This window comes from Prenolepis imparis, unplaced genomic scaffold, assembly GCF_030444845.1.
Source record: "Prenolepis imparis isolate NDT839.2.m4 unplaced genomic scaffold, iyPreImpa1.0 SCAF_275, whole genome shotgun sequence".
In the NCBI taxonomy this organism is placed as follows: Eukaryota; Metazoa; Arthropoda; class Insecta; order Hymenoptera; family Formicidae; genus Prenolepis; species Prenolepis imparis.
The window spans coordinates 4,608-21,505 of NW_028141433.1; the positions used below are offsets into that span (position 1 = coordinate 4,608).

Below are 16,898 nucleotides of genomic sequence, written 5' to 3' on the forward strand. Positions count from 1 at the left end.
AAAATCAAAATCGAACGAAAGTTCCTTAAAGTAGAGACTTTACCCTTTAAAACAAAAAAAAAATTTTTGAAATACGACAATTTTTCGCGGAGATACGCTTATTTAAATTTATGCTAAATTTTGATATTAATTACGTGTTGCGATAATTTTTTGACGAGTGTATATATACATATTATATATACATATATGTGTAAAGAGAATATACTCTCTTTAAATTTAGCGCGCTTAGTATGCCCCGCGCGCGCTTCTAGGACACCTGTTAGATGTCTCGTCGAGTATAGAAGTAATCGACAGCTAAGTAAAAAGAGATAGAGAGATATGGATAGATAGATAGAAGAAAGATAAGAAAGAGCACGTGCTAGAATAAGTAATATAAAGATAATCCATTATAAACAATATAGTCGGTAAAAGCAGAGTTGTGAAAGAGAGACGAATAATTGACCTTAATTGTCGTTTCTCTTATTTACAGGTAACTTGTAAATTTTGTACATATATAGTAAATAGTAATATCAGTTATAATATAAAAACTCTTATTTACAGAGAAACTGATTTGGTCTGTTTATTCCGACAATCCCAACTTCTGATATAAAGAAACATTATAAAACGACAATTTTCGTCACAAAATGAAATTAAAATTTGAGTTCAGGGCGGTGGCTTCCCCAAAGGACAGTAAAACTACAGTGATAGCCATAACCTCAATTGGTACAGAACAAGGAGAAAAATATGCTATACCAGATGAATTCATCTATGCAGATTTTCATGAGGAATTAAAAAATACGAATGCTTTCAAAAAGGTAAGAGAGTCACTAGGAAAAAGGTACGACGAGTTGAAAATATGGATAACGCTGTCAGAAAAATTGCAAAAGATATATTTGGATGATGAAGGAAATATCCAGTTTGGAGGAAAATATTTAAAACAAATATTTCAAGAGAATATTAAAGAACACTCAGACTTGGCAAAGATACTGGAAAAATTAATTGAAAAATCAGAAAAGAAAGAAGAGGAAAAAAACTTAAAACATATTGTAGATAAATTTGTATTAGAAAAATTTAATTATAAAACATCTAATGTTAGACAATGGTTAGACACATTTGAAAAAGAATGTGCAAGATTTAAAATAGAAAAAGACGAAACCAAAATCGAATTATTGAGATTATTTTTGGATGGGACGTGCCAAGACTGGTACACTTCTACAATAATAAAAGGAGAACATAAAAACGATTGGCATGGATGGAAACAGGTATTAATAGAAACCTTTTCAGGTAAAGGATGGAGTAGCAGAACATATGCTCATTATTTTAAGTACAAAGAAGGTTCACTAGTACAATATGCGATAAAGAAAGAACGACTTTTATTAGAAATAAATAAGGACATGGACGCTGACACAATGATAGATAGGATTGCATTTGGTTTGCCAGAATTTATTAGAGAGAAAATTGACAGGAACGAAATGGAAAATACGAAAGATTTAATTAAGGAATTACAAAAGCTCGAAGGAATAACGGATAAAAAGAAAATATTTAAAAAAGAAAGTAAACCAGAACACAAAGCTAGAAATGAAGAAAAAAAACCATGTAAGACATGTGAGGATATGGGTAAAGGTGTAAGATACCACCCAGAAGAGAAATGCTGGTTTAAACTAGAAAAAAAAGAGAAACCCAAAGCTATAGGGAGCAATTCAGTAATAGAAGCAGATCTAAGTACAAAAACAAAAAACGAATAGTCACACCATTGATCAAACTTAAGATGCTAGTTGAGAATAAGATGGAGATAATGGGAACATATGACCCGGGTTCTCAGGTCTCCTTAATAAACTCGAAGTGGATAAAGATAAGAGATAATAGAGAAGATGTAAACAAAATATTCTTAAAGTCTGTCAATGGTGTGAATCATACAAATGGATTGGTAAGAATAAGAATAAAAATATTTAATATAGAAAAGGAAGTAGATGTATACATAGTTGAAAGAGAGGATTTCGAAGATTTCATAGTAGGATTAGATTTAATTCCCATGTTCAAGTTGAGGTTGAATGAAAATTTAGAAGTTTCACAGAAAATAGAAAAAGAGATAGAAAAACCAAAGATAATTTTAAGTGAAATAAAGAGTAAAGCTATAAATGGTTCGGTTAATTTTAATGAACATGTGGAAACAGGGGAATTCCAAACAAAGATAGAACATTTAAATAGAAATAAAAAGATTAAGATAGAAAGATTAATAGATAACAACAAATCAGTGTTTGCAAAAGACAAATACGATGTTGGAACTGTTAATGAGTATGAAGCTAGAATTGATTTAATAGTGGAGAAATACTGCAGTAAAAGACCATATAGATGTAATATAAATGACAAAAAAGAAATAGAAAAACAAATAGCCAAATTACTAGAGAAGAATTTAATCGAAGAATCTTATAGCCCTTTTGCTGCACCTGTCACGCTAGCATATAAGAAAAATGAAGGAAAGACACGTATGTGCATAGACTTCAGAGATTTAAACAAAAACGTTGTCCCTCAAGCACAACCATTTCCTTTAATAGATGATATAATAATAAGAGCCAGAAACTGTAAATATTTCACGACGCTGGACATAAACTCAGCTTTTTGGTCAATACCACTAAGAACTGAAGATAGAAGAAAAACGGGATTTGTAACGCAAGATGGTCACTTTCAGTGGACATGTCTACCGTTTGGCTTAAAAACGTCTCCAGCTATATTTCAACGAATTCTGACTAACATACTAAGAAAACATGGACTAATCGAAGTTTCAGTAAACTATATAGATGATATCCTAATTCACTCACCGACGTTTGAAGAACATCTAGATCACATTGAAAAAGTATTAGATGCAATAAAAAAAGAAGGATTTAGGTTAAAATTTAAGAAATGTACGTTTGCTGCTAGTTCAGTTAGATATTTAGGACATGTAATAGGAGAAAACACAGTTACACCATTGAAAGATAACATAACATCAATAAAAAATTTTCCGACTCCTACCACGCAAAAGCAGATCAGACAATTTCTGGGAAAAATAAACTTTTACCACGAATATATAGAAAAGAGCTCAATATTATTAGATCCATTGCATCAACTATTAAGGAAGAATGTAAAATTTATATGGACAGAGGATTGCGAAAAAGCTTTCGGAAAGATAAAAGAAATGCTATGTACCCAACCAGTGTTAGAGATATTCGACAAAGACCTTCCAATCAAGATATATACAGATGCATCAATTGAAGGCATAGGCGCAATATTAAAACAAACACAAGATGATGGAAAGGAAAAACCGGTGGCCTACTTCTCAAAGAAATTCAATGAAACACAAAAAAAAAAAAAGCAATATATCTTGAATGTTTAGCTATAAAAGAGGCAATAAAGTACTGGCAACACTGGTTGATAGGGAGATACTTCGAAATACACTCTGATCACAAACCACTAGAAAATATGAATATAAGAGCACGAACAGACGAAGAATTAGGCGATCTAACCCACTACCTATCTCAATACGATTTTAAAATTATATACGTCCCAGGGAAAGATAATACAGAAGCGGACTGCTTAAGCAGAAACCCTGTGCTAGAATCAAATATAGAAGAAGAAGAGGACTTATTAAAAACGGTAAATCTTATTGAGATAGATGAAATAAAATTAGATCAGACGAATAACACATTATTACAAAAAAAAAAAGAAAAATTAATAAAGAAGAATGGAATATATTACAAAAAAGTTAAAAAAAAAAAAAAAATCATACTATCTGAAAAGTTCAGTATTGAGTTAATTAAGAAAATACACAAGGAATGGTGTCACACAGGGATAACACAAACAAGAATGAAAATAAACCCATACTATACTGCTAAAAATTTAGTGGAGAATATAAAAAAAATATGTAAAAAATGTGACATTTGTATTAAGAATAAATCAAGAGGACAACACAAATTCGGCTCAATGTCACAATTAGGACCAGCAACCAAAGCATTCGAAATTATGTCCATAGATACAATTGGAGGATTTGGAAGCACCAGATCGACAAAAAAATATATACATTTACTCGTCGACCATTTCACGAGATATGCGTTTATTTTAACATCAAAGACTCAAAATGCCAATGATTTTATAAAATTAGTCCAAACGGTGCTAGAAATAGAAAAGATCGGAACAATCTTGGATCAATACCCTGGAATAAATTCGAGAGAATTTAAAAATTATTTAAAAAAGAAAAAAGTACAATTAATTTTTACTGCAATAAATGCACCATTTTCTAATGGTTTAAATGAAAGGCTAAACCAAACGCTAGTAAACAAAATAAGATGTAAAATAAACGAAGAGGAGAAGAAGAGAGCATGGACATCGATAGCGAGAGAATGCGTGAATAAGTATAATAGACTAGAACATACAATCACAGGATTTACACCAGAATATCTATTACATGGCACAGACACCAGCAACATACCAGAAGAATTAAGAAGAAAGAAAAACGGAGAAGACTGGATAAAAGATAAGAAGTTAGCATTGGAACGAACACTGAGATCACATAAGTATAATAAAAATATATTTGACAAAAATAGAAAACAACATGAATTCAACGTGGGAGATATGGTATTCATAGAGAATGGGAACAAACTCAATAGGAAAAAGCTGGAAGAACTAAGAATCGGATCATTCACAATAGAAGAAAAAATTTCAAACTCAATCTATAAAATAAAAACTGAAAAAAGAAATCAAGATACAAGCCTGTTCCATGTGACAAAACTGATTCCAATGTTAGAAGACGAGGATGATTGAAAATTTGTGCAATTTTCATCTCGAAGAGGGGAGATGTAAAGAGAATATACTCTCTTTAAATTTAGCGCGCTTAGTATGCCCCGCGCGCGCTTCTAGGACACCTGTTAGATGTCTCGTCGAGTATAGAAGTAATCGACAGCTAAGTAAAAAGAGATAGAGAGATATGGATAGATAGATAGAAGAAAGATAAGAAAGAGCACGTGCTAGAATAAGTAATATAAAGATAATCCATTATAAACAATATAGTCGGTAAAAGCAGAGTTGTGAAAGAGAGACGAATAATTGACCTTAATTGTCGTTTCTCTTATTTACAGGTAACTTGTAAATTTTGTACATATATAGTAAATAGTAATATCAGTTATAATATAAAAACTCTTATTTACAGAGAAACTGATTTGGTCTGTTTATTCCGACAATCCCAACTTCTGATATAAAGAAACATTATATATGTATATAGCAAAATGCGAATAAATAAATATATATATTTTATACACAATTTAAACCCTAATTTTTGAGAATTATAAAAATTTGTGCGCATAAAGTGTAAACTAAATTTTCAATGACAGATTTATATTACATTTATACAAACAAATTTGAAAATAATTTTTTATTTACGTTAGCAAATTTGGATGCGTGTATTTTATAACGCTAAGTATAATTATTTACTTTTCTGAGATTACTATAATAATATATACAATTTTTACAATATATGATTTTCACAATTTATATGATTTCCCTAATTTTACATTATTGTTAGATCACAAAAAACAGAAGATAAAGAAAAATACTGAAAGAATTTCTACATGAACATTCAAAAGCAATATTGCACAATTACATCGCAAGTTTTATAAAAATTTCTAACTAACTGCTGTGTTTTTCTCTGTAACAAATTATGCTTTTATATGTTTGTACGTATGTATGTATATATGTACGTATGTTTGTACGTATGTTTGTATGTACGTATGTTTGTACGTATGTATGTACGTATGTTTGTACGTATGTATCTATGTACGTATGTATGTACGTATGTACGTATGTACGTGTGTACGTGTGTACGTGGGTGTATGTGTGTGTGTGTGTGTATGTATGTGTGTATGTATGTGTGTATGTATGTGTGTATGTATGTATGTATGTATGTATGTATGTATGTATGTATGTATGTATGTATGTATGTATATAAAGAAGAGAATGAAGAAAAGAGAAATAAATATATTTGTACAAATATATTATGTAATAAAAGTATATTTATTTTATGTTATTTATTATAAATATTTATTTTTATTTATATTTATATTTATTCATTTCTTCCAATTTTTCTGCTTACCTAGAAATAATAAAATTTTATATTATATATATATACATGTAATTTTGTTTTATTTATATTTTATTTATATACAGGGTGTCTGAGACCACCCGTACATGCCGAATATTTTGAAAACTGAGCGCGACAGATAAAAATGTTTACAAAAGTTGTAGGGGTTTCAAATACATGAAATCGTGATACATATTTAACCTTGACGGCAGTTATGAAAGAAGTTTCAAGGTCAACTAAATATTTTCAAAATATTCGGCATGTACGGGTGGTCTCAGACACCCTATATATACGTTATATTTATATACATATGTTTAATAATATCTGTACCCTGTGTACGGTGCGGGCACGTATCCTGGTTGTATGGGCGCTGCAGGTACATATCCCGGTTGTATTAATGGTGCGGATACATATCCTGGTTGTACAGACGCAGGCGGTGCAAGTGCATATCCTGGTTGTACAGACGCAGGCGGTGCGAGCGCATATCCTGGTTGTACGGGCGTAGGTACGTATTTACGGCGCGCATTATATTTGCGCTGTTTTTGTCTCTCCCGCTGCACCGCCCGTCTCACCGCATCATTTATGCGCTGAAAAAAAATTTTATTAGTAATTAATTATAGGTGGACTTCCGAATACGACCCACGCCCGATTGCTATGAATTTTTGTAGAAACATTGTAAATGATGTCAAATGAATGTCCTTAAGTGGATTTTCATCGATACAAACATTTAATGCTAAAAATATTAAAATAATGTTCTATATAAATTATTGTCTATTTACGATTTACGAATTACGAAAGACAATATGGCTGATCATTTGTGTGAGTTTCTGTGGAGGCGAGATGTAAAAAAACATAAATTAGATCCATTTAAAAAATTAATTGAAGACATTAAAGATGTATATTCTGGCTAAAAAAAGAATAATATAAATTGTTTCTTGTTGACGTTTTCGTTCTGATATTCTATTTTTGTATTTCTTAGGATTCTTTATATATGTATATTGTATATCTTAGGACGCTTTATATATATTTGGTATTAAATGTGTTATGTTATTTGAATATATCTTTCTTGATTGTCTATTGGAATTCACTGTGTTTAGGCATACCAGGTGTCCCATTTTAAAGGACCCACTCAAATATCTCATTGTCAGAAATACTGCGTTAAATCGAAAAATGTTTCCTACAAAAGTTGTAGTGTTTCGAGGGGGACATAACATAGTAATATTCATTTGACCTTGGGCGGCATCTCCAAGGTCAAGTGAAGGTGAGAATTTGAAGGTGAGAAGGTGAATTTTGAAGAAAATAAAAAAATGCTTCAGATAAAAGTTGTTCAAATTAATTAGTAGAAAAAGATGTTATAATAAAAAATATGGGTTTCCATTTAAAAAATTTATTCTTACCTTCACTTGACCTTGGAGATGCCGCCCAAGGTCATATGAATATTACTATGTTATGTCCCCCTCGAAACCCTACAACTTTTGTAGAAAACATTTTTTGATTTAACGCAGTGTTTCTGAGATATTTGAGTGGGTCCTTTAAAATGGGACACCCGGTATACTTTACAACGTGAAGCGAGGTCCACCCTGGCTACCGGCGGGGAGGGTGCGGGAGGAGGGCCGAAGGCCTCCTTACACCCCCCCCCGTGTGTGTGTGTATGTGTGTGTACCCATGTGAAAAGGCCCTATTCTATATAATTACCGACAATAATTTATATAGAGTTATTTTAATATTTTTAGCATTAAATGTTTGTATCGGTGAAAATCCGCTTAAAGACAATCATTTGACATCATTTACAGTGTTTCTACAAAAATTTATGGCAATCGGGCGTGGGTCGTATTCGGAAGTTTATCCATATATAATATATATATATATATATATATATATATATATATATATATAACTTATAGAATTTATAATATAAAACTTACTTTTCTCATATTTTGCTCAGTCGTCATTGTTGTCCTCGTCGGAGTCGGCGTAAGAGCCGACGTCTGATCCAACGTTGAAGCCGGCATCGGAGCCGACGTCGGAGCTGGCGTCGGAGCCAGCGTCCAAACCGACGTCGTAGTAGAGCCGTGGTAGTCGGCACTAGCTTCGGTGTCGGAGCTGTAGAAATAAATGTCTTCGTCGGCTTCGTCGGCGTCGGCAACGGCATTTCCATTGCCGTCCCTTGTCGGCCCTTGACAGGCAAACTGTCTTCGCTACGTGCTATAACAAAACGTATATTATAATATACCATTTATTAGAAAGAAAGAGAATGAGCAAAAAGGGAGCAGAGAGAAAGAGAGAGAGAGAGAGGGGGGGAGAGGGAGAGAGAGGGAGAGAGAGGGAGGGGGAGAGGGAGAGAGAGAGAGAGAGAGAGAGAGAGAGAGAGAGAGAGATATGGATGTAAAAAAATACTTACATCTAGATTACAAATTCAAAAGGAGGCTATATGGAGCCACGCGTAGGGTGTAGGTACGCAAATATTAAAAACAAACTTGTTGGAATAACAAATTTATTGAATCTAAACGTTTCGATCCTTTCTTTGGACCTTCTTCAGTAAATTTAATACAATAAATAATAATGGGGAATCTACATACTACCGCACGTAGCGCAAAAGCCGTGAGCCCCCCCTATCGATATCCCATTAGATAGACAAAGTGACATAATATGTCAGGTACTCAAAAGTGGACTCTAATGACGGGTATAGTGAGGAATTTCCGAAAGGGGGCTCACTCTTATTCACACACTCATCCATCGCACGTTCACACGACCGTACGCGGACGCGCCCGACGCACGAGCGAAGAAGATATTCGTTTTGATGCTATTTATAAGGCGCCCTACCACGGCTCATAGCCTGTTATCGAAGTCAATGTCAAACAATGTGTGGAATTTATTTCTCCTTCTCTCTCTTACATCTAGGCATTTTTGGTTGTCTCACTTCGCTTGGCTATCACACACACTGCTTACTGCACGTCTCAGCTCTCAGCAGCTCGGAGACTGTTTCGAAAATAGTCAATTTTGCCGAAACCTAATATTAATTTCGAAATTATCGATACCGCGGGGAGCGAGAGAAGCTAACAGCACTCGTTCTTTTTTTCCTGTTTCCTTGGTTTTATTTTATTTTGCTTTCCGGGAACTTTATGCTCGGCTATGCTGACGGTTGGTTTACTTTTTAAGAGTTCTGTGTTACGATTAAGTATTTCCTGGGCATTTACCAAATCATCTTACGGATGATATTCCGGGTATAACCCTTGCCGTTGCCAAGTATTGCCGTAAAGTATTGCCATATTCAATTGAGGGCAGCTACAAAATACTCAGAGCGATCTTCGCTCGACAAGCGTCGTAGTGAAATCCGACATTGAGACATTTGAGACGTGCCCAGTTAACCATATAATTTCTGTCTACCATTGGGGCATTTACTTTACCACGAGGGTACGGAAAGGAGAAGGAACATTACACGGCTCTGATCAAGCCTAATCTCCTTCGAGGTAATCGAGTCATAGTTGACTCGTTGACTCTTAAACCATTCTTTATTGTGACTGCCGAAAGGAGACTGAGTCAATATACGACTCTTATTCTATTGTATACCGAGTTCATGCAAAGTCAGTACTTAATACGATACGAATTTTTTAACATATGTGATTACATGATTACCGTATTATATTTGTGGAATTTATGTATAATACAACATTCATTTTATATGTATTATAATTCTGAGTTTTAACTACAAAGTTTATTTCATTCTGAGTTGAGATATCTTTTTATGATTTGCATTGAGTTTTGATTTCAATATATTTTAGCCGAAATAATACTATTTATTCCTAGTTATATCTGTATTAGTTTATTTTCAGGTTGTATAACAATCATTCGTAAAATACCATGTTTAATATTCATTCACATTATCTAAACCTCTTAATATTGTTTATAAAATCTTTGAGAAATATTATTATTGCAATATAAGCATATTTACCTTTTGTGTGTTAACAAATTCCAACAATTATAGTCCTTTTAATTCTATACAATACTAATACTACATGTCAATATAATTAATATAGATGTTTTGAGTTCACAATTTCAATGTATATAAATATATATCAATTCAATGTTATGTAACAAATTAAATGATTTATTACTTTAATACTTTTTCCTTGTGTATTTCTAATCACTTATTAATAGGTCATTCTAATTAAACATTTTCAGACTTATTATTAAATAAGCTCGACACGGAAACCAGATCCGAAACAGTATTGAAACATTTTTGGTCCTTCGAGCCGGATTGTCCGCGTCAGAGCATTACAATTTAAATTCCACGCAAGACTATATCTCAGGATGTCAAACTTAGACGCAAGGATCGCTCTACAACAGAGCCGATTTACACTTATTCAGGAAGCGACGGATTTTGATGACGAAAATGCTGCCCGATCGAATCGTCAATTGGTTAATGTTCGCTTGGATATGCTTGAGAAAAATTGGAACAAATTTCAAGAAGAGCATGAGAACTTGTGCCTAACTGTCAGCGATATTATGAGTGATCATTCATACATGAGAGAACGCGTATATGAACGTTGTCAAGCATTTTATGTCTTTGCTCGTTCCAAGTTGCACACTCTCCTAGAGAAATTCGATACATCAGATCGGCGTTCCCGTTCGACGCCTTCCGATCCAGGAGTATCTGCCTCGCTAATGCCACGAAGCGCTTTACCCCGTATAAAGTTGCCGACCTTTTTCGGAGATTACCAATCATGGCGACCGTTCCATGATCTATTTACATCATTGATAAAAGATAATCCTGATTTGTCAACTGTAGAGAAGGTGCATTATTTAAAGACATGCGTAACTGGAGAAGCCGCTCGATTAGTGGGAAATTTGTCAATCTCAGGCGACAATTTCTCAATTGCATGGATCCTGCTAGTATCAAGATATGAAAATAAGCGATTCTTGATCTCTGCGCAATTGGATAGGATTACAAATCTGAAACCACTTAAGACGAAAAGTGCTCAAGGTCTTCGAACTCTTTTGACTACTATCTCTGAAGCTACTGCAACACTTCGCTTTCGGATGCGCTGTGCATAGCTGGGATCCATTACTGCTACATCATGTTATGAAGTTACTCGACTCGGAGTCTCGTGAGGCTTGGGAGGTAAAACTCGGTTCATCTACTACTTATCCAACCTTCGTACAATTTGAGGAATTTCTCATTGGACGGACAAGAGCATTGGAAAATCTCGATTTTGTTTAGACTCCTGGAATGCTTGCTGCTACTTCTTCTGGAAAGCATCGTCCGAAAGTCGCTGCGCATGTCGCAACTTTTGCATCAAATCCAAGCTTTCCTACTTGCCTTCTTTGCGGATCTTCGCATCACTTATCAAGATGTGAACGTTTTCAGTCAAAGACGGTCCAGCAACATAAAGACATCGTTATAAAACATCGAAGATGCTTCAACTGCCTTGCTCCACACCCCGCTAAGAAGTGTAACTCTACGAAACGATGTTTGAAGTGTGGCAAGAAACATCACACATCCATTCACGATATCTTCCGTAACTCTTCATCTATGGACTCTACTGACATGTCGGCTAAGAACACCATTCAATCTGAAGAGAAGTCAAAGTCACAATTACCTTCAAATTGACAATTAAAGACATGTGCATATCAATCCGGACAGGCCGATTCTATGAGAACGCTTACGTTGCTTGCGATGTGTAGAGCCTTGTTGTTAAAAAGAAATGGAGAACTTTATCCTATACGCATATTGATTGATCAGGGATCAGAGTTATCCTTCATCACGGAGGATCTAGTTCAACGAGCTCAGCTTAATCGTAGAGCTGCCTCTATACCACTCCTCGGAATTGGTAGCACTTATTCAGGCCGTACTAAAGGAAGTGTTTCGATCCAGTTGCAATCCATTCATGATTCAGCGTCTAAATGTCAAATCCAAGTCTTCGTTTTACCACGTCTTACGACGAAATTACCACCGTTCAACGTGAGTTCTTCTTCTTGGTCTCACATTTCAGGACTTCATCTCGCTGATCCGGATTATTCCATTTCTGGACAAATACATGTTATAATAGGCTCAGATAATTATTATGCTGTGATTCAGCCAGGTTTAATATCAGGCAATTCATCTTCACCTACGGCACAGCAAACTATCTTCGGATGGGTTCTCTGTGGCCCAATTTCAGCGGACGATACACCTATCTTAGCACAATCTTATCATTGTTCACCGGATCATGAATTACAAAACCTTATTTCAAGATTTTGGACACAGGAGGAACTCCCAAATTCTACCAGGGCAGTATTGAACGAAGAAGAAGAGGAGTGTGAACGACACTTCTTATCAACGCACTCACGGGATGCTACGGGCAGATATGTAGTTCGCCTGCCTCTAAAATCCAATCCTTCAGTCTTGGGAGAATCAAAATCAAAAGATCTCGGTTGTCTTAAAAGTATGTTCCAAAAATTCTATTTAAAGACTACGTACCAGCAACTTTACGTTGACTTTATTGAAGAATATAAGAACTTGGGTCACATGACAGAAGTTGATATATCTTCTGATCAGATTACTCCTGTGCATTATCTTCCACATCATGGAGTACTCCGAGAAAGTAGTCGCACTACCAAATTAAGAGTCGTGTTTAACGCATCTTTTTTTTTTTTTTGTTGCGCTGTGGAAACCTCATGGTACCATTCACCCCCCGGGTAGGGGATGAGGGTTATGTGGAACTCCTTGTCCCCCATCATCGATTCACATGTGGATCGACGATGGGGTCCAAGACCTACCTCACTAAAACCACAGCGGGTGCCTTCGCTGGCGTTTATGGGGATGGCAAGGAAATGCCGAGCATGACTTCTTGCCATCCCCTGGCCTTACCTATCTCAGGAGAGCATCCTCCCCGAGAGGAGGATACTCTCCCCCGCGAATTGGTCGTGCGGTCCTTTCCCGGTTGTGATGCAGGGGGGCACCGCCCCCACGTCACGCCCTCCCAAAGAGTTTGGGGGGCGGGATCACGGCTCGAGTGTTCCCGCTCGAGTCGCCACCCCCGCTCCCGGAGCGGGGCTCGTTCTCCCTCCCTAAAGGGACGGGAGATTCACCCAACACTCCGGGGGCTCTTCTCCAGAGGGGTCACCCCAGAAGGGGAGGAGTCCTCACCGCAGGCAGTGGTGCCCTCCCACCGGCGCTCTATGGCACTCCCTTCCCGGGGGGACCACGTGCAATGGGACCCAGTTTGTTTCTGGGCCCCTGTGATCCCCCGTGCCCCCAGGCCGCGGTTCCCTCCCTATACGGGATTCGACCATCGGCCTGGGGCACCGCCGAGGCCCTCCCCTGGGGGAGGAATTTGGCAGGGGGGCGGCGGCGGGCCCGCGGATGCCGCCCGACCCCCGGCCGCAGGGCTTACGCCGTGCGGCCGCCAGCCGGGCGACACCCGCCCCCCCTGGACTGCTCCGCCCTATCGGGCCTCTTTACTTAACATCGGGCGAGGGGGACACCGCACCCCTTCCACAACCATTCCGCCCTTTCGGGCCTCCTTCACAACCGGGCGAGGAGGGCACCGCACCCCTCGCCCAACCTCCCGTCTACAACTCCGCCCCCTCCGGGGGGCGTCTTCTTCTCCTGCGACGGGGTGGTCCGCCTCCGCGTCCCCGCCTCGGCGGGCCGCCCCCGTCGCCGCCCCCTCTACCACGGGCACCCTCTCTCTCTCGTGCCCTCTCGGCCACCGCCCCCGGGCCCGACCCGCCCCCGGCCCCATCACGGCGGTTTCCTCGCCGAGGCAGCCAGGAGGGATCGTCCCTCTCCTCCCGGGATTCAGGGGAGAGAGGGAGTCTCCCCCCTCTTCCCCGTCTCTCCCGCTCTCTTTCGGCCTCCTCCTTCTGCGTCATGACTTTGACGCAGAAGGAAGAGACCGCCTCCCACGCTTCCTCGCTCCCGACCATCTTAGTAGCGATGGTCGGGAGCGACAGATCCTCCCCGATAATTTGGACAAGGACACGGCGCTCCTCTGCCCACGCCGGACAAAACTCCAGCGTGTGCTGCGCCGTGTCCCCGTCCTCCTCGCAGTGATGGCACCTCGTGGTGCGCTCCTTCCCTATCTTACACAGGTATTCGCCGAAACACCCATGTCCGGCGAACACCTGTGTAAGGTGGAACGACATCCTGCCGTGAGACCTATCCACCCACTCGTCTAGCACCGGTCTCACGGCCCCGACGACTCTTCTTCCCGAGTTTGTTGGGGGGACATTTTCTAGGTAGTCCCCCCATTCATCATGCGTCGTCGGGCTTGCGTTCTGACGACGCCTCGGACTCTCTCAGTTACACTGAAGTTCATCCCACGGAGCTCCTTAATTCTTTCGTACACCCTTTTGTGGGTGCACGCCTGGAGTTCCATGGGAGCCAATCCCGCCAGGGCAGAGGCAGCTGCATGCGAAACTGCGGTATCCGCGGACGACGCGAATGGCCACTCTCCGCTGGATTTGGCGGAGGACGTCTTTAATACGTCGCGTGGCCATTGCCTCGTCCGCCCACACTGGTGACCCGTAAAGGGTCACCGAGTTTACCACGTTCGCATACAGCTTCCGTACCCGATCGTCTGGCCCGCCAAGGTTGGGCAGCAAGCGGCTAAGTGCCGCCGCTACCCCATTGGCTTTTACTGCCAGACGATCAAAATGGTCGCCAAAACGCCAAGTTCCGTCCAGCCAGAGTCCTAAGTATTTAATACTCTGCCCCAGCTGGACGGGGATGCCGTCCACGATAACATGGGCCCCTGGTGGCTTCCCCCGAGAACCATTATGAAAATAAATGGCCTCGGTTTTATGGGGAGCCACCTTAAGGCCCAGGCCCTTAATGGACCGCACCACACCGGCCACCACCAGGTAACGCATCTAGCCGCACAAGCAATGGTCTCTCGCTTAACGATATTCTACACGCTGGAGCAAAGCTTCAAACCGACATATGCGAAATTCTGCAATGGATACGTACGCACAAGGTTCTTTTCTCTACAGATATTGTTAAAATGTTCCGACAAATCGCCGTTCATCCTGAAGACTGGGATTTGCAGAGAATCTTGTGGTACGGACAAGAAAATCAGCTTATCGCTTACCGCCTTACAACAGTGACTTACGGTCTAAATAGTGCACCCTTTTTAGCGTTGAGAGCCCTCAAGCAATTGGTGATTGATGAAGGTCATCATTTTCCTAAAGCGATTATTCCTATGACGAAGGGCAGATACGTTGACGATATTTTTGGAGAAGCTGATTCATTGTCTGAAGCAAGGGATATAATTCAACAACTGATACGGCTTTGTGACGCGGGAGGATTCCCGTTACAAAAGTGGAGTAGCAACTGTCCTGAACTTTTACCCAAATCAAATAAGGAATCGATTTCTGATGTGGAAATCGAACCTGCTTTCTGCAAGATCTTAGGTCTTGTTTGGCGACCAAGTTCTGATACACTATATTTTTCATCCACGCTTCCGGCCTCTACCATCTTCACTAAACGAGCGATTGCTTTGCGAAATACATAGCGAAATTGTATGATCCATTAGGCTTGATTTCGCCTATTGATTTCGCCTGATAAGAGCTAAGATCATCTTACAAGAACTTTGGCTATTAAAGATGGGATGATTCTATTCCTTCCGAATTACAACAAAAATGGACAATCTTTCAACAACAATTGCTTCAACTCGAACAACTTTCTATTCCAAGATGGTTAGGCGTTGTTCGTTCGGACACTTCGAAGATAGAAGTACACGGATTTTCGGATGCGTCGCAATTAGCTATGGCAGCAGCGGTTTACATAAGAATACTAAGTGATAACGGCCAAATCTCCGTACAGCTGGTATGTTCGAAGACGAAAGTTGCGCCTCTTAAACGGCTCACTATCCCACGTCTTGAGCTCACTGCAGCTCTGCTCTTAGCACAGTTGATAGTTCAAACGACAAAAGCACTTGAGTTACCTGAGGCTACGGTGTTTTGTTGGTCTGATTCGTCGGTAACGGTTACTTGGATTTCAGCTCATCCATCGCGATGGAAGGATTTTGTCCGGAATCGCGTATCTGCCATACAAGAAATCCTACCAAATGGATTATGGCGTCATGTGCCGGGAAAAGAAAACCCTGCGGATCTTGCTTCACGAGGCCTAAGACCAGATCAACTGATTCATTCTGATCTATGGTGGAACGGACCAAATTGGCTTACCCAATCCCAAACATCCTGGCCTTCCACTGAATTCAGACCTGCGACTGACTCAAATTTAGAAGAACGACCCGGTCACATTATGACTACAGTTACTTTTCGAACTACATACTGGAAGTTATTAATCAAATATTCCTCTCTAACGAAATTATTACGTATTACTGCAACATGTCGCAGATTTATATTATGCTTGCGTAAGGTACCACGCTCTTCTCCTACTAACTATCCATTGACTCCAATTGAGATCCAGCAAAGTCGTGACTTGTGGCTGCGGATTGTACAACAAGCTTGGTTCTGTGATGAGATACGACTTCTTTCAAGAGGAGAACAGTTGCCGAAGTCTAACTCCATGGTACGACTTACTCCATACATAGACAAAGACGGATTACTTCGAGTTGGTGGACGCTTTCATTACGCTCAGATTGGCATTGAGGCCAAACATCCGTTTATATTACCTAGGAGGTCACCACTGACCACACTCGGTCATAGATGATGCTCACCGAAAATCGCTCCACGGAGGTACTCAAATTACCTTAAGCCTTTTCCGAGAAACATTTTGGGTAATTGGTGGAAGAGCGCCCGTAAGATCCTACATCTTGAACTGCGGACGTTGTGCTCGCTATCGCGGCATTCGAGCAAAACA

At 39.3% G+C, this 16,898-nt stretch overlaps 3 protein-coding genes across 3 annotated transcripts; all 3 read left to right on the forward strand.

Moving 5' to 3' along the window:
* Positions 1-261: 261 nt before the first annotated feature.
* LOC145948200 (uncharacterized) lies at positions 262-1,733 on the forward strand. The gene is made up of 2 exons (XM_083057936.1): positions 262-469; positions 541-1,733. The coding sequence occupies exon 2, from the start codon at positions 624-626 to the stop codon at positions 1,722-1,724; it is 1,101 nt and encodes a 366-aa protein (XP_082914062.1). The 5' UTR covers positions 262-469; positions 541-623; the 3' UTR covers positions 1,725-1,733.
* Positions 1,734-11,765: 10,032 nt separating this feature from the next.
* LOC145948195 (uncharacterized) lies at positions 11,766-15,585 on the forward strand. Its single transcript, XM_083057933.1, has 2 exons — positions 11,766-12,672; positions 15,065-15,585. The coding sequence occupies exons 1-2, from the start codon at positions 11,766-11,768 to the stop codon at positions 15,583-15,585; spliced, it is 1,428 nt and encodes a 475-aa protein (XP_082914059.1).
* Positions 15,586-15,839: 254 nt separating this feature from the next.
* LOC145948196 (uncharacterized) lies at positions 15,840-16,748 on the forward strand. Its single transcript, XM_083057934.1, has one exon. It carries the CDS (start codon positions 15,840-15,842, stop codon positions 16,746-16,748), a length of 909 nt encoding a protein of 302 aa, XP_082914060.1.
* The last annotated feature ends 150 nt before the right edge of the window (positions 16,749-16,898 follow it).